The sequence below is a fragment of the Hippopotamus amphibius genome, chromosome 16, assembly GCF_030028045.1.
Source record: "Hippopotamus amphibius kiboko isolate mHipAmp2 chromosome 16, mHipAmp2.hap2, whole genome shotgun sequence".
NCBI lineage: Eukaryota > Metazoa > Chordata > Mammalia > Artiodactyla > Hippopotamidae > Hippopotamus > Hippopotamus amphibius.
The window spans coordinates 13,752,242-13,769,950 of record NC_080201.1 but is presented as its reverse complement, the minus strand read 5'-3'; the positions used below and the strand labels follow the sequence as shown (position 1 = coordinate 13,769,950).

Below are 17,709 nucleotides of genomic sequence, written 5' to 3'. Positions count from 1 at the left end.
TATGTTATACTCATAACTTTTACGTTCAAATCTCTATTTGGATTTTGAGTCCGTTTCTCAGTTTACCCAACCATTCAATAATGATAGCAATCATTATTTCATACAAATGGATAAAGGGAAAGTTGAACTTTATATTTCAACATATCCTGAGCTCATTACTATCTTATATAACAATATCTTTATGTTAAGTAAAATAAAACTAATGATCTTAACTGAACAAGCTACACTTAAAAATTCAGGAGACCATTTAGACGTATTTTCTTTTGAATTCAGGTACATTTTTTTTTACACTTTAAATATATGCAGTTTATTATTTGTTATATGTCAATTATATCTCAATAAAAGTTCTTAAAAATATAAATTAAAAAAAAAATCTAGACATTTTCCCCAAATAATGTAGCACTGCTGTGCAGGTAGAGCAAACTTTCAAAGTCATGTCCCATTTCATTACAGTTATCTACAAATGTGTGTTTTAAAAGTTTTCCTCAGCCCTTTTAATAAATGTTAACATCCTTGTCACTACACTAAACACCCTGAGACAATCAAGAGGCCAGTCTTTTTTTTTTTTTTCACCCCCCGCCCCCTCCCATACCTCGAGTTCTCCAGTCCATTCTCTGTATCTGCATCCTTGTTCTTGCCACTGAGTTCATCAGTACCATTTTTAGATTCCGTATATGTGAGTTAGTATACAATATTTGTCCTTCTCTTTCTGACTTACTTCACTCTGTATGACAGATTGTAGTTCTATCCACCTCATTACGTATAGCTCCATCTCATCCCTTTTTATAGCTGAGTAATATTCCATTGTATATATATGCCACATCTTCTGTATCCATTCATTTGTTGATGGGCATTTAGGTTGCTTCCATGTCCTGGCTATTGTAAATAGTGCTGCAATAAACATTATGTCTACCCTTATTTTCAACAGGGAGAATGGAGCCTCTTATTTTCTTAATTTTTTTTGTCCACACTGCATGGCTTGCAGGATCTCAGTTCCCGACCAGGAATGGAACCCAGGCTGCAGCAGTGAAAGCCCAGAATCCTAACCACTAGGCCACCAGGGAACTCCCTTGAGCCTCTTATTTTTCATTTGTTTTTGCCCTCACATGCTACTCCTTTATAGCCATCCCCAGTCTTCCCATCCCTTCCCCCTAGCAACCACTATAGTTCGCCATCTCTGTACTCTTGTTATGAGTATAGAAGAGTTATGTAAATGGAATCATACAGTATGTAACTTTCTGAGATTGTTTTTTTTCATTCAGCATAATGCCCTTGAGATCCATCAACAGAAATAGTTCATTCCTTATCCATTGCTGAGTAATATTTCCTGGCATAGGTGTAGAGTTTGTTCAGTCCACCCTACCCCCCAGCAAAAATGTTAACACCACAGATAAACCGTATATCTATTTATGTGTTCTGGCCCTTTGGAGGGCCACAAGCCATTGTAATATCTGAGATGTCCTCACTGTCCCCCCACACAAAGCAATTGTTGTCCCCTTAGGGGTGATGTTGCCCCCACTGAGAATGAATATTCTAAAAGAATTTGTTCACCCGCTCTTCTCTCTTGCTCCAGTTAAATGCTCAACTCCAGATGGAAGTAGAGCGACTTATAGTCCAAGACTATGCCATAGAACATCAGAAATTAATTGTCCCTGGTTCCATGGATGACTTCTGCCACCGATGTCGCCGCAAACCGATCAAGTGAGCGCCTTTCCACACCGTGTTTGTTTCCGAGGGTAGCAGAGCTGGCAGCGCCCTCCACCGGGGTGCTCCCTGAATGAATGGCTGGTCACGTAGGGATGGAATCCACTTCCCTCACATATCTGCCATTCTCTAGCAGCCAGCCAACCAGGCAGGTCTCTGCCTCTTAGTCAGAAACCTCCCACTTTGTCTAATAGGCAGGCCTGGTTTCAGGTCCTTAAGGGCCAGCACTGAATGTGTTTAGAGATGATGGCCAAAGCGGCAGCACCGTCTTCTGGGGGAGATGTCTTGTCCGTAGTCTCCATTCTGGAGAGTGGTGGTTCTCTACTCCAGAGAATAGAATTGTGCAGAGCAGACAGAAGAGAGGCTGACACCCTCTCACTTTTGGAAACGTGAGTGGTAAGGAGAGCTTGTTGGAACCATTTCAGAGTCGAGCTACCGGAATACATCCTGGACTTTGGCTACGTCATCCTTGGTAACGTCCGAACCCACATCATCAAGATCACCAACACCAGTCACTTCCCAGTGTCCTTCCATGCAGAAAAGCGCATCCTTCACGACACAGGTACCCAGGCTGGAGACCCTTCCTATTGCACTCTGTCGTTTCTAACAAGATGCCCACCTATACTGTACAAACACAGAGTAGTGTTCGTGCTTCTTCTGGGATCAGCTGGACGAATCGCTGGGCCATTAACTGATACTTTGAGTGGTCACCCTGCCTCAGGTGGGCTCTGTCTAGAGCAGCTCTTGACTGCTGCTTTTCTCTTCCACAAAGAAATTTTGTCTGTCTTGGTCCAGGCTTCAGTATTGAGCTAGACCGTGTGAAGAATCTGCCTTACTGTGAAACGGAAACATTTGAAGTGAGATTTGACACACAAGGCGCCAATCTTTCTGTTGGGAACAAGGAGGTCATTCTGCCCATCAAGGTAAGATGCACCCCCGGGCCTGACTGCTCCTCCCCAGCTTCCAGCCCTGCTTGCCCATCACCCCTGTGATGATCCAGTTACGATTTCAGAGCCGTGATTCTTCCTCCCATCCCACGTGGTAACAGCAATTTCATGCCCACTCCAGGTGGTTGGAGGGGCAACAGTTCACATCTGTCTCCAAGCCAAGGTGACCATTCCCAGTATGACACTGTCTTGTGGAAAAGTGGAGTTTGCCACAATTCAGTGTGGACAGTGCCTCGTGGAAACTATTCAGCTTTCCAACCATCTCCAAGTCCCCTGTGAGTGGTTTATCCACAGCCATAAGCAAGTTAGCAAGGTACGTGAATGGTGGCCCATTGTCCCCTTTTTTTCCATCTCCATTTAAGTCAGATTTGTAATTCTAATCCTTTACTCTCTTCATTTCACCCTCCTGTTCAAAAGAGTTTCAGTGACAACCATGGCCTCCTGAGTAAAATCTAGGCCCTCAGCCCAGCACTCAAGGACTGTCAGGCTATGCTGTCTGGCGAATGTCTTATTTATCTTTGTGGCTCTGGTATCCACACATCCCCTGACACCTGGGAGGTAATCAATAAACATAGATTGAATGAGTGGAAGGTAGAGTCATTTTCTGAAGAAAATGGTCTAATTGTCTAATATGTATTCACCAGCTGGAGAAACACATGCCAAAATACTTAAGACGGAAACTATGTGCTGAATTAAAGCCAAAGACTCGGATCTTTGAGATTCAGCCCATTTCTGGGATCTTGGATTCTGGTGAGAGGTACAACGTGCAAGTGAAATTCATGCCCCAAGAGGAGGTGAGCTTTAAAGCAACGTAGTCTCACTCAGACTCTCTGGATGTCTTTGAGCTTTACTCGAAGTCTGTGCTGGATTGGGTCTCCAGGGAAGCTTTGAGGGACCTGTCCCTCACTGTTCTGATTATGACATTCAGTGCTCTGGTTTGTGCAGGAGCTGTGTCCTGGTGGTTGGGAGCCCCAGCTCTGGAATCGGCAGATTTATCTAACACTTTTGACTTTTACCAGCAGACCTGGCTTTAGTGGCCTTCTGCCTCCACACTTAGAGGCTGCATGGCTTTGGGCAAATTACTCAGCCTCGCTAAACCTCAGTTTGCTCATAGATAAAATGAAAAATAACAATATCACATGTCCAAAATCCCTTATTACAATTTCAAAATCCAATAAGTTCTAAAAACTGGGGGTGGGGGGGGTGGGGGGGGGTGGATTTCATACGTTTCAGACCCAAACTCATTTGACAGAAAAACCTAATCTGAACTGACATGAGACTACTTAACCTTTATGTATCCCCCTTGGTTTGCAGACTCAAAGACGGCAACTGCAGAAATATTAATGTGTTGGATTACAGGGGACGCTGCTGAGGATACTGTGTAACATAGGGTATATGCACTGTGTTTACCTTTTTAAAAGTCTGAATTTGAAAGCATCTGACCCCTAGGGTTTCAAGTAAGACATTATCAACCTGCAGTAGCGACCTCCCAGGGACATTTTGAAGATTAAGTGAACCAATGTGAATAAAATGCACAGCAGTATAGATACTGCTCTATATGTCGTGTCTCCGTATCTATTTACTATTATCATAAGTAGTTGCGATAATAAGAGGTACTTCCTGGTAGACATACTCCCTGGTCCTCACAGGTATTTCTTTTGTGACCACCATCAGCACAAAGCTACTCCTGAAAAAGAACACAGTAAAAAATAAAACCCTAGAACCAGAGACGATCTCAAGAGGTCACACTGTAAAGACTTTTGCTCAAAGCCTAAGGCATTTGGGAGATGTGTTTCTATATTCTTTTAAAAGAAATCGATGTGAGTTTTATAAAATACCTATGGTTAACTTCTGTTTTCCTGGTAACAGCTTTGAGGAAATGCTTCAGAACCTACAGCAAGAAGAAAGAAAAGTGACTGACTTCATATCTGCTTCTAAAATAGAGTCCATGTTTCTATCATTATCAAAATCTCCCCAACCCTTTTAAAAGAAAACTAATGTATTTATCATTCTTAGAGAGTCTTAAGACTGCCGGCAGGTTTACTCAAGACTTTGGATGTTTTACTGAAAAAAATATCAGTAAATATAGTAAAAAAAAAAAAAAAAAAAAAAAAAAAGAGTTGTTTGGGCAGTTGCATAAATGTCGAGTTAGAATTGGTCAAAATTTATAAAACGTTTCCACCAAATGGGAGAGGAATTTTTAAAGTATTTTTTATTGACTTATAGTTAATTTACAATGATATATATTTTTTTCAGACTCTTTTCCATTATAGGTTATTACAAGATATTGAGTATATTTCCCTGTGCTATACAGTAGGTCCTTGTTGTTTACCTATTTTATATATAGCAGTGTGTATATGTTAATCTCAAATTGAATTTATCCCCACCTCACCCCAGTATCCCCTTTGGTAACCATAAGTTTGTTTTCTATGTCTGTGAGTTTATTTCTATTTTGTAAGTAAGTTCATTTGTATCATTTTTTTAGATTCCACATGTAAGTGATAGCATATGATATTTGTCTTTCTCTGTCTGGCTTACGTCACTTAGTATGATTATCTCTAGGTCCATCTATGTTGCTGCAAATGGTATCATTTCATTCTTTTTTATTCCATTGTACATATATACCACATCTTCTTTATCCATTCATCTGTTGATGGACATTTAGGTTGCTTCCATGTCTTGACTGTTGTATATAGTGCTGCAGTGAACATTGGGGTGCATGTATCTTCACCAGCTGGAGAATTTATTGGCTGTATACACCCAATCTATTGCAACCCGTACAATCCACACCTATATCTTCACCAGCATCAGCAGCACAGAGAAACCACTTATGTCCACACTAACAACTCCTAGACTATAACATATGCTCACTTTGTGTTAGAAAATAAGAAGGTGAATGAAATGTTTTAGAAATATTTCCCTAAAAAGCAGTTAAAATATAGAATTTTGGAACACATAAGGTGCTAAACCCATAACTATAGAGAAAACCATCTTAGCCAATAATTCATTCTCTTACTGTCTCCAACAATAGGTGTTTTTCTGAACTTGTATCTGTGTCCTACACATTCCTTCCATCTGATTTTTGCCCTTAAGCTAAGGTAGTTAAGAGCTCTCCAAATCACTTAGTCAATCGTGCTCTCCAAACCCAAGCCATGAACCCAACAGTATCAGAACAACCTGGGCATCTGGTTAAAAGTACAGAATCATTAAAAAAAAAAAAAGTACAAAATCCCCAGCCTTACCCCGCCCCTACCAAGTCAGGATATCTAGGAATGAACCTGTGAATATGCATTTTAATAGGTTCCTCAGTGAAATCAGATTAGGATAATTGGTATTGCTATCAACAGGTATTTGGATTGTAATTGTATAAGATGACCTGATTGCTCTAACTGATCATCTCTGGCTAGGTGCTTAAGTGTATCTTCAAATAATGGAAATATGATCATTCAGATGCTCCCAGAAACAGACCTGGAGTCAAGAATTTGAGTGCATTTATTTAGGAAGTGTAAGAAATACTGATAGAGAAGTAGAAGGTGATAAGGATAAGGAAGGCAGCTAATAGGGTGTGTGAGTGAGCCAGCTGCCTTGGACACTGGATCTTAATCCCACTGGAAACTCAGAGAAAATATACAAAATACACATTTCAGAATTGTCCTTCCCCAAAGAGTGAAGGAACTGGGATCTTTATGCAGTAACTCCCAAGAGTCATTGGTTGAGAATTGTACACAGAAGATGTTACTTCCCTGGCACTTCTGCCCTGCCCTGCCCAACCTATGGGTGGCAGGGCCCATGAAATGAGAGTCCAGAGGTACAGACCCAGGGGTACAGATGGTAGCAGTGAGACATCTGAGCAGATTGGAGGATCTGAGGGGTTTGAGAACAGTGTTCAGCAGACTATGATGAAGCACTTGGTATGGTGCCTGGCATGCTAGATACCCAGTATTAACACTCTAATATAAATTGTTCTCATGCAATTTTATAAGAAAAGTGTTCTCTCTTAATCTAAACAGGATCAATTTTGTCCCTCAGTGGTTATCAGTTTTATATGGCACATAACAGAAAAAGTTTTAGATACTTGTTTTGTTTTTATGTTTTCCAGAAATTCTACAGCCAAACCTTTGTGTTCCAGATTGCCCAGAGTGCTCAAAAGCTTACTCTACTGGTGCAGGGACAAGGTCTAGAGCCACGCTTGGAATTTATTCCCTCAGTTCTGGAACTGGGGCCACTGCTGCCTTATGCACCTGGAGATGAGGCCAAGGTGGTAGTGAAGAATCCCTGCAATTTTCCCATTGAGTTTTACTCCTTAGAATTTGACCAGCAATATCTTGTAGAAGAGAAGGTGAGCAGAGACCAAAACCAAGCTCAATTTTCCTACACATGCTGGGCCCTGCCAGGTACTCTTCTCTCTGTCCGGACAATTCCTCCTGACCTTTGCTCCTTCTTCCTATGAACCCTTCCCTGTCAATTTAAAGATCACTTTGCAGTCTTTCCTGACCAACTTCCCTTGCTCTGCACAGAATTCATTGCTTCTTTGTGATTTCATTATACATTTTAAACAACTAATCAAAAGATTAATACATACTCATGGTTAAAATTCAAACAGTAAAGAAAGTATCCCATAGTCATTATATCTGAAATGAGCTTCTTGTAGACAGCATATATTTGCGTTTTAATACCCTCTGACAGTCTCTGTCTTTAATTGGTGTATTTGGACCATTTACATTTAATGTAATCATATTAGGGCTTCAATCTGCCTCCCCCTCCCCCCGTTTGTTCTGGGCTGCATATTTTACAATTGCTCTTCCTTGTCCATTTTTTTAAACTTTATTTTTTTTAGAGCAGTCTTAGATTCACAGCAAAATTGAGGGGAGGATGCAGAGACTTCTCATATACCCCCTGCCCCTACATATGTATAGCTTCCCCCATTATCAACATTGCTGACTAGAATGGTACATTTGTTACAATTGATGAGCCTATATGACGCATAATAATCACCCAAAGTCCACAGTTTACTTTACAGCTCACTCTTGGTGCATTCTCTGGGTTTAGACAAATGTATAACAACATGTATCCATCATTATAGTGTCATACAAAGTATTTTCATTGCCCTAAATAATCCTCTGTGCTCCATCTATTCATCGCTCCTTCCTCCCAGCCCCTGGCAACCATTAATCTTTTTTGCTGTGTCTGTAGTTTTGCCTTTTCCGGAATGCCATATAGTTGGAATCATAGAGTATGTAAACGTTCAGATTGGCTTCTTTCACTTAGTAATATGCATTTAAGGTTTCTCCTTGTCTTTTCATGGCTTGATAGCTCACTTCTTTTTGGTGCCGAATGATATTCCATTGTCTAGAAATACTACAGTTTATTTATCCATTCACCTACTGAAAGACATCTTGGTTGTTTCCAAGCTTTGGCAATTATGAATAAAGCTGCTATAAACATCTGTGTGCAGGTTTTTGTGTGGATATAAGTTTTCAGCTCCTTTAGGTAAATGCCAAGGAATATGATTGCTGGATCCTATGGTAAGAGTATGATTAGTTTTGTAAGAAACTGCCAACTGTCTTCCAAAGTAGTTATAACACTTTGCATTCCTACTAGCAGTAAATGAGAATTCCTGTTGCTCCTTATCCTTACTAGGTTTTGATATTGTCAGTGTTTCGGATTTTTGCTGTTCTAGTAGATGTGTAGTGGTATCTCAATGTTGTTTTATTTTGCATTTCCATGAAGACATATATGATGTGGAATATCCATTCATATGTCTATTTGCCATCTATATATCTTCTTGAGTGAGGTATCTGTTAAGGTCTTTGGCCCAATTTTTAATCAAGTTACTTGTTTTCTTATTGTTGAGCTTTAAGAGATCCTTACATATTTTGAATAATAGTCCTTTATCAGATGTGTCTTTTGCAAATATTTTCTCCCAGTCTATGACTTATCTTTTCAGTCTCTTGACATTGTCTTTTGCAGAGCAGAACTTTTTCATTTTAATGAAATCCAGCTTATCAATTATTTTTTTTCTAGACTGTGCCTTTGGAGTTGTATCTAAAAAGTCATCACCATACTCTAGGTCATCTAGATTTGCTGCCATGCTATCTTCTAGAAATTTTATAGTTTTATGTTTTTCATTTAGGTCTACAATCCATTTGAGTTAATTTTTATTAAGGTAAGATCCACTCAGATTTGTTTTTTTGCCTGTGGATGTCAAATTCCAGCACCATTTGTTGGAAAAACTGTCTTTGCTCCATTATATTACGTTTGCTCCTTTATCAAAGATCAATTAACTATGTTTATCTGAGTCTATTTCTGGGATCTCTATTCTATTCCATCGATCTATTCAGGTCCATTTTTACTATCTCTACCCTGCTCTCTTACCTGGAGGCTGATCGGTGTAAACTATACCTTTATCTAATACCCTTAGCACCCCACTTTTTAGAAACTGCCTCGTAGTTCCCTACTATGAGCAATAATGAAATTAGCTAATAATCTCCTTTTCCCTCTTCTTACCACCCTCTAATTTAAAATGATATTTCTTTACTTCTAGTTAATGCCTACTGGCTGGCTAATCATCTCATGTACACTTCCTCCGTGTTTTGCTTCTTTTATTAAATCTATAGTGTCAGAGCTTACAATATTAAAATGTCAGAACCTAATTTACCTCATTTTGTCTTAGTTCTCCACTTGAATATATTCAATGCTCAACACCAGTCTTTGTGATGAAGCTTCTTCAGTCGCTACTGGGTTGTCAGAAGCTCATTCTCTAGCGGAATGAGACCATGGGATCAATATTCCCTGAGTATTCACATGTTCATAACTGTTTTTCTGTGGCTTTTGTGCTTGAAGATCAGTTTGATTGGATACAATATCCTTGGCTTACATTTTCTGCACTTGCATTGCACCATTGTTTTCTCATACGATCTTGCTGTTCGTGAAGTCTGATGCTATATTAGTTACCTATTGCTGCAAGATAAATTATGCCCAAGCTTAGCAACTTAAAACAATAAACATTTGTCATCTCCTGTTTGCTGTGGGTCAGGAATTTGGGAGTGGCTCAGCTAAGGTGGTCTGCTTCCTCTGGACTCTCCACCAACTTGGCCTTTGAATCTTCTATCTTCTTTACATTCAATGTTTGTGCTCTGCCCAGTTTGGATTCTGTATCCAGAAGTTTTTCTCAGAGTGGGACTCTGTCCCTCTGGAAGCAAGACTTTTTATTAGGTATTGATTAAATGTTCAATGGCTTGTGTTGGCACAATATCCTCTGCTGTGGGTCAGGGTCAGTGGAAAGCAGAATCTAAGACTGAGATTTGCATGCAGAAGGTTTATCAGGGAGCACCCTCAGGGATGACATCTGTGAAGAATAAGGAACGTAGGCCCGGCCAGAAAAAGAAGGTGACCCAGGACGACGTTACACAGAGACTTCAGCTGATCCCACAGGACGCTCTGCAGCTGGGCTGGCTCTTTACAGTTGCCCCAGTTGAAGCAAGTTGGCCAGGCCTTTGTGTCTCTACATCAGCCATTCTTTGGAATAGTCCTTCCTTTCCCCACTGATCTGCCATGCCACCTCTGTCCTGTGTCAAAGCTCTGCGTACAAATGGGTCTATTCTAAGCTCGCTCCTCTATTTCAGTTTGTCTATCCAATATCAGTACCACCCGGTCTATTGCTCCAGCTTCATAATCCTGATATCTGGTAGGACATTCCCTCTATTTTCTTCATTAGTGTGTCAACTATTCTTAGCCCTTTGTTCTTCCCTATATATTTTAGAATAAGTTCATTAATATTGGTTTTCAAACAACTAAAAATGGTGATCTTGAAGAAGGGTTATCTAACTGATTTTTCACACCAGTAAATTAGGTCACATAGGAAGTAATTGCTTTCTAGGAGTTGATTGTACTGTCTTTTGTAAATGTACATACACACTAGGCTTGCTGGATTTAGTAGAAAGAAAAAGTTTGTCCCCATTAAATTTGAATTCCAGATAAACAATGTGAGACACATTTATACTTTAAAAATTATTCATTTTTTATCTGAAATTCAAATTTAACTAGGCATCTCATACTTCATCTGACAACCCTAGCATACATCGCTCAGTCTGTCTCTCTCAAATGCGCACGCGCACACACACACACATTTATACACACATACCTAATGCCATTTTACCTGCTTTTCTCTGGATCCTCTATTTATGAGACAACCACCTTACCAAGCATAATGTTGCTAACCACAATATTTTTCAATAACATTTCACTCAGAGTGGATAATTGCATTCTGAACTTTTTGTCAATGGAAAAAAATAAGCAAAAAAAAAAAAAACCCAAAAACAGTATATGTTATTTTTAAAACAAGGAGAAAATTCTTTTCCACGTGGGAAATGCCCAGGCATAAATGGTGTGAGATAAAAATCCTATATCCCCGCAGATCCAGGGCTCAGCCTTATACTTTAGACCTCTGCGAAGGACCCTACCCTTTGAGATCCAGAAAGTATTTGTACAAACCCCAGCCTTGGGCAGGTAGAGAGCTTTTATGAGATGGCTGGCAGACCCACCTGGGACTGTGGGGAGGAAGCTTCCAATGGGACCAACAGCAGCCCCTGTTCTTCTTGAGCAGATCTTGCGAACGCTGAAGGGCTATGATTCCTACAACTCCCTGCTGCTGCCTCCCCGCCTTCCAGGGGAGAAGCTGCCCCCAGAGATATATGAGTACTTTAAGGAGATGAAGCGGTCGAAAGAGGAGCAGATGAAGGTGAAATATCTGGAGAGTCTGGCTCAGGAGAACGGTGAGAACTCAACAATCTGGAGCCCCTGGCTCCAGCCACTGGCCTGGCTTGTTTGAATTATCTCTGCTGGGAGACAAACCAGTTACTGAGCACCTTATGGATTTCATTTCTAACCCTTACAAAGTGGTCCTGTTATCCCCATTGTGTGGATGTGGAGACAGGGATGCATTCTGCTCTCACTAGAGTCTGGTGGGAAGTTAAGACTTAAAAACAGCTAACATAGATGCAGAAGGACACTGTACTGAGGGCTTCACATGTACAGATGAGAGAGGAGGTGCTGAGAGGCTAGGTCCACGGTTTTAAGTAGCCGAATCAGGACTCAAGGACTTCCCTCTGTGTGTCTGTGTCCTAATCACCTCCAATAAGAACACCAATGATGTTGGACTATGGATGGCTTAGGACACTCATATGACCTCATGTTAACTTAATTACCTCTTTAAAGGCCCTGTCTTCAAATACTCACATTCTGGCATACTGAAGCAGGTAGCAGGGAGTGGGGCGGTGCTTAGGACTTGAACAAATGAACTTTATGGGAACCAATTAAGCCCATAACAAGCACCCACTACGTTCCAAGCACTGAGCTGAAGTGCTGGAAGAAAGATCAGTGAAACCAGCCCCTGCCTTTGAGAGCCCACAGTTGGGGAGAGGTGGGGGCATAGACTCAGGACGGCCTGGTGGCCCGAGGCAGAGAGCCACAAGGGGCTGAAGTGTAGAGAGCACTTGGTGAGGCCTGAGAAGGGCCCATCGCTCTCACCCCCACCCTACACGCCTTGGTTGTAGGCTCATTTTTCTATTTGGCCCATGGAAAGTTGATCTAGAGCCAGGACCTGAGGGTCAGTAGGAGTCCAGGGAGGTGCTCGCTCTGCTGCTACCAGCACCTCTCTGAGCATCTGCTCACTCTGCTGCCACAGGGTACATGTCCTTCTCCGCTTCCAGACCATGTCCAGGGAAGGCCAGCAGCTACAAGTCACATCGCTGCCATTCCCAGGAGAACTACAACCTCTCTGACTCAAGTCCAAAATTACACAAAGAGGGTGTCTTGGCTCCAGGGTAGAGCAGGGTCACCTTGTACAATAGCAGCCCAATGCACCCACTGAAACTCTGTGGAATAAGGGCAGGGAGGAGGGTGCAGGGCAGATAAAGTAGTAAATGTGCTCAGTGATGCCTAGGAGAAATGTTCATGATAAGTTAAGGAGGAGAGCAGGCTACAGATTGGTATGTGTACATACATACACCACCAAATGTAAAGTAGATGGCTAGTGGGAAGCTGCTTCACGGCACAGGGAGATCAACTCGATGCCTGGTGATGACCTGGAGGGGTGGGATAGGGAGGGTGGGAGGGGGGCTCAAAAGGAAGGGGTTATGGAGATATATGTATAAATATAGCAGATTCACTTTGTTGTACAGCGGAAACTGGCACAATCTTGTAAAGCAATTATACTCCAATAAAGATCTGAAGAAAATAAAATTACCATCATTCTGAAAAAAAAATTTTTAAAGAATTGGTATATGCACAGTATGATCCCAACTTGAGTTTTGAAAAATTAAACATTAAAAATCTAAGAGGTTGCAGCTCTCCTATCCTGTATCATAAAATGAAGCTGCTGTCCCTCTATTACCACTTCTTTGTCTATCATATCTCTTTCTGCAGATGAATTTTATCATTTTTGCTCTTTTGAATTTCCAAAACTTTCTGGACCAAACGTATAATTTTGGTTTTTTTTTTTTTTTTTGTAACGTTAAAATGTAGAAACACTCTGGGCAGAGAAAGTTAATGGCAGATTGACTGCTGTTCTCATTTACTTGGGTCAGATAGTGCAGAGTAATTGTAACCAGTTTAATGATTCTCCTCTTTGTCTGTCTTCCCTTTTCTGCCCCATCTCCCTTGTCCTCCTCCCAACTCTCCCTGTGTGTTTCCATCCTTTGCTCCCTGGCAGAAGAGGACGACGGTCCCTTGTCAGAACAGAGAACCTCTGCCAGCACGAAGAGGACCTCGCTTAGCCGAGGGATCTTTGTCACACCCAACCTGGAAGAGCAACACGTCCCGATGGTCGAGTCCAGGATGTACCCAGATGAAGAGGAGGATGAGGAAAGCCTAGAAAAAATCATGTTTCAAAGTAACCAAGCATTTTAATGTTTGGGTACCTGTTCTCACTAAGCAAAAGTGGGAAGGCTGTTCAGTGCCTTTCACCTTTCCCCATAAAAGCATCTTTCTAGCACTATTATGCATTCATTCTACAATATGAACGTGCCATCATTTGTTTAGCCATTTCCCTTACTGTTGCACGTTCAGCTAGTTTCCAGTATTATTTTTCAGCAGGAGAGATTCCCCAAAAAGGACAAAGAGTATCTGTATTTTCAATTCTAGTAGCTATGGACAAATTATTAGCCTAAAAGGGCACTTTCATCACTACAGGTGGAGTGAGGACTGCAGCAAATTATGTTTGTCACTTTCAAATGGCACATATACTAAGAAAAAGCCATCCCCACTTCCATCAGAACCCAGGTAAATACTGGGTGTGTCCACATGCACACATGTATTTTTAATTTGCAGCTGACAAGATTCAGAGCATTGACAGCAACTCTGCAGAGGAGGTTGGAGAGGTAGAGAACAACCCAGTGAGCAAGGCCATCGCTCGCCACCTGGGCATTGACATCTCTGCAGAAGGCCGCCTGGCCAGGAACCGCAAAGGCATTGCCATCATCATCCATGGGACCCCCTTGTCAGGTATGCACAGCCCTGAGGGGTGGCCCCTTTAGGGTTTACGGTGAAGTCTGCATGTGTAATTTTTGAGGCAATAAAAGACTCTCCTGTTTGAAATTTATATACCAAAGGGTTACTCCCAAATTGTTAACTTGCCAACTTCAAAGATAACGGAGTGAGAGTGGGGATACCTCATTTTTAATTAATACATCTCTGAATTGTTGGAGCTTGTGTTCTTTCAATAATTTAATAACATTAAAACATCAAAGAAGAATCCAAGACATTAAGTTATTTAAAAAGAGACAGGAAAAATAGGTGCAAACTCTTTGACCTGGCAGCATTACTTCTAAAAACTTATCTTGGGAAAATAACCACAGGGACAAAGATTAACTGCACAAGTGTTCACTGCAGCATTGTTGACCATACTAAAAATCTGGGAGCAATTGAAGCATTCACTATTAAGCCATAGTACATTTATGTAGTGAATTATATCACCACTAAAAACAGTGTCCTGTACACCCATTTTCATAGCAGCTTTCTTCAAAATAATCAAAAGGTAGAAACAGCCCAACTATCCATTGATGGATGAGTGGATAAACTAAATGTGGTAGAGTGGAATATTACGCACCCATAAAAGGAAGGAAATTCTCACACATGCTACAACATAGATGAAACTTGAAGACATTATGCTAAGTGAAATACGACATAAAAGAACAACTACTGTATGATTCCATTTATATAAGGTACCTAGAACAGTCATATTCACAGAGACATAAAGTAGAATGGTGGTTTCCAGAGGAAAGGAAGGAATGAGAGGTTATTGTTTAATGGGTTCAGAGTTCCCATGTGGGAAGAGGAAAAAGTGCTGGAGATGGATGGTGGTGATGGTTGCACAATGTGAATATACTTAGCAATGAAGCTGTACACTTAAAAACGGTTAAAATGGTAAATTTTGTATGTATACTATCACAAAGGAAAAAAAGTACCATAGAAGTACATTGAATGAATAGAAAAATGTTCATGATACATATCTTTTTAAGTGAGAAAAAAAATGTCATGCTTACAATTTGGAACCTGTGTTAATATCCTGTTGCTACTATAACAAATAACCACAAAGTTAGTGACTTCAAAAATGCAAATTTACTTTTTTAGAGTGAAGGTTAGCAGTCTCAGATGAATCAACAGGGCTGCCTCCTTTCTTGAGGCTGTGGGGAGAATCCATTTCCTTGCCTTTTCTTGCTTCTAGAAATGTTATCTGCATTCCTTGGCTTATGGCCCCTTCCTCCATCTTCAAAACCAGCATCATAGCATCTTCCAGTGTGTCTACCTGTCTGTTTCTGCCTCCCTCTTTGCTTTCATCATCACATCACCTATTCTTACACCGAGCATCCTGCTTCTCTTATAAAGACTCTTGTTATTACACTGGGCCCACCCAGATAAACCAGGGCAATCTCCCACTTCAAGATCCTTAATCATACCTGCAAAGTCCCTTTACCATATGAGGCAAGGTATTCACAGGTGCCAGCGATTAGGATGTGGACGTCTGAGGGGAGGGGGAAGGCATTATTCAGCCTACCACATAACCCATTCATTTTTTATAAGAAATACAAGTAAAATAGTTACATATGCATACGTAGCAGCCATGTGCTAACTGCAGTCTCTCTGGATGAGCAACTTGTGGATGTTTCTTTTCTCCTGTCTGTTATTTCTGAATTTTCTGCTTTCTTTTTAATGAGCCGGTATTTTGAATGAGAAAAAAAAAAATCAACACAAGTTATTCTTTAAACCAAAAAAAGATTCTTCCCACTAGAATCAGAGACAGTAAGAGCTACAAGATTTTTAAAGCTCATCTGATAGAATTGCTTTTTAAACTGAGGAGAAAATCCAGAGGGGATGTGTGTTGCCATAGCACATGGCTCCTCAGGGGCAGAATTAGGACCAGAATCCACGGTTCTGACTCCTGGCTCAGGTCTTCCCTCTCTATTCTGCTGCCACCTCTGGCCACACCAGAGACTTAGAGGCAGAGAAGTCACGTTCCAGTAGCCTCTGTTATAGAAGCTTCTTCTGTCTAGGACACTGAGCAAATTGAGAGCCATGAAATTCACGCCCCTGACCTTTTTGAATAGGAAAGTCAGCCACCGCAGTCAGCATGGCCAAGTACTACAGTGCAGCCTGCCTGAACATCAACTCCATCGTGCTGGAAGCCATCTCTGATGGCAACAACATCGCGGGGATCCGGGCCCGTGAGCTCTGCATCAGGGCCGCCATAGAGCAGTCCATGAAGGAAGAGGAGTCTGGTGAGAGCCATTTCCCCTGACTCTTCGTGGCCACGTGGCCCTTACCCCACTGGTAATGCATCTTCTCAGTGTCCCCCACTGAGCTTTTCTGCCCCAGCCCCACCGAAGGCTGACTTATGACACGCTGCCAGGTAGCAGCCCAGAGAGTTCTCTCCACCAGACACCTGCGGCTCTCCTGGCGGCCCAGTGCACTTGGCACTGCAGGGAGCAGGGCGACGGATAAGATGTGGCCCACACCTTTGGGAGTGACACCTGGAGGGGAGCAGATATGTGCTCATTCAGAGCAGAGGACAATAATGTAACAGAAGCACCAGCTTCTGCGAAAGACCAACTTTGGGATAGTTGGGTTCCAACAAGCATGATCTGGGGAAGTTTTCAAGGAAGTAGGCTTTGAAGGAGGAGGAGACTATTGGTAGGCAGAGATGAAGATAAAGACATTCCAAGAAATCAGGGAAGCTGACAGTGAATTAGAGGTGGGAGGGCAGGTTGAGGCCAATCATAGTTGACCTTAATGCCAAAGTTAGGAATTTGGGTTTTACTTTGAAGAAAAAGAGGAGTTGGGCAGTTTTCACCCTACAAGAGAAATGGTCAGAAAATCGCAGTAGCAGCGGAGCGCTTGTGACGTCTTGTAAAGGGAGCAGTAATGAAGCTGAGTATGAGTGGGGCTGGGCCAGCTGGCCTGATACCACCTGCACAAAACTGAAGGAGGGGGAGGCGTTCAAGATGGTCACATAAGATTTCCAGTCACAGAAACCAGGAAGAGAGGAATGTCATTAACCAAGACAGGGAACATGGGAGGAGGAGAAAGTGGTTTTTAAACCCCGTCATAGTGAGGCCTTACCTACCAGCAGTTAAGAATCCTGGCTCCCTAGGGTCCTCTGAAGATGTACAGGGCAGAAGAGGGGCTGCTTAGTGGGAAAATCTATCGAATATAAAGCAGAATACCTGCTCAGAGTAGAATTACTTTTATACAAACACTTAGAACAGCGTGACATCATTCCTGATAGTGTCCCATGCCTGCTAGTTGATAAAACTGGCTCGGGCTTTCAGGGGTGTCCCCTCCCCTCGATACGTCTGCATGGGATGCTTAGGGAAATGGAAGATTCTCTGCTGGGAAGATAAGAGAAACAGCTCTTTTGTGGTGTGAGGGAGGAAGCATAATTTTCTCTCTCCTCTTCTGAGTTCTTGGCTGAGCCCCTCTGTGATAAAAGATGGGTTAACAAGAGAAGAACAAACAAGTTTATTAACACGTATCTTTCGTGTACCATGGGACATACTCAGGG

The 17,709-nt window shown here is 41.7% G+C and overlaps 1 protein-coding gene across 1 annotated transcript in view; it reads left to right on the top strand.

The window, feature by feature from the left end:
- The window catches only part of HYDIN (HYDIN axonemal central pair apparatus protein), a 346,192-nt gene that overhangs the window by 231,047 nt on the left and 97,436 nt on the right, over nucleotides 1–17,709 (top strand). The window contains exons 30-39 of the mRNA XM_057713331.1: nucleotides 1,574–1,701; nucleotides 2,130–2,266; nucleotides 2,500–2,627; nucleotides 2,773–2,964; nucleotides 3,296–3,445; nucleotides 6,751–6,990; nucleotides 11,257–11,425; nucleotides 13,363–13,542; nucleotides 13,980–14,153; nucleotides 16,256–16,426. Coding sequence (XP_057569314.1) covers nucleotides 1,574–1,701; nucleotides 2,130–2,266; nucleotides 2,500–2,627; nucleotides 2,773–2,964; nucleotides 3,296–3,445; nucleotides 6,751–6,990; nucleotides 11,257–11,425; nucleotides 13,363–13,542; nucleotides 13,980–14,153; nucleotides 16,256–16,426 — 1,669 coding nt within the window. The remainder of the gene's footprint in view (nucleotides 1–1,573; nucleotides 1,702–2,129; nucleotides 2,267–2,499; nucleotides 2,628–2,772; nucleotides 2,965–3,295; nucleotides 3,446–6,750; nucleotides 6,991–11,256; nucleotides 11,426–13,362; nucleotides 13,543–13,979; nucleotides 14,154–16,255; nucleotides 16,427–17,709) is intronic.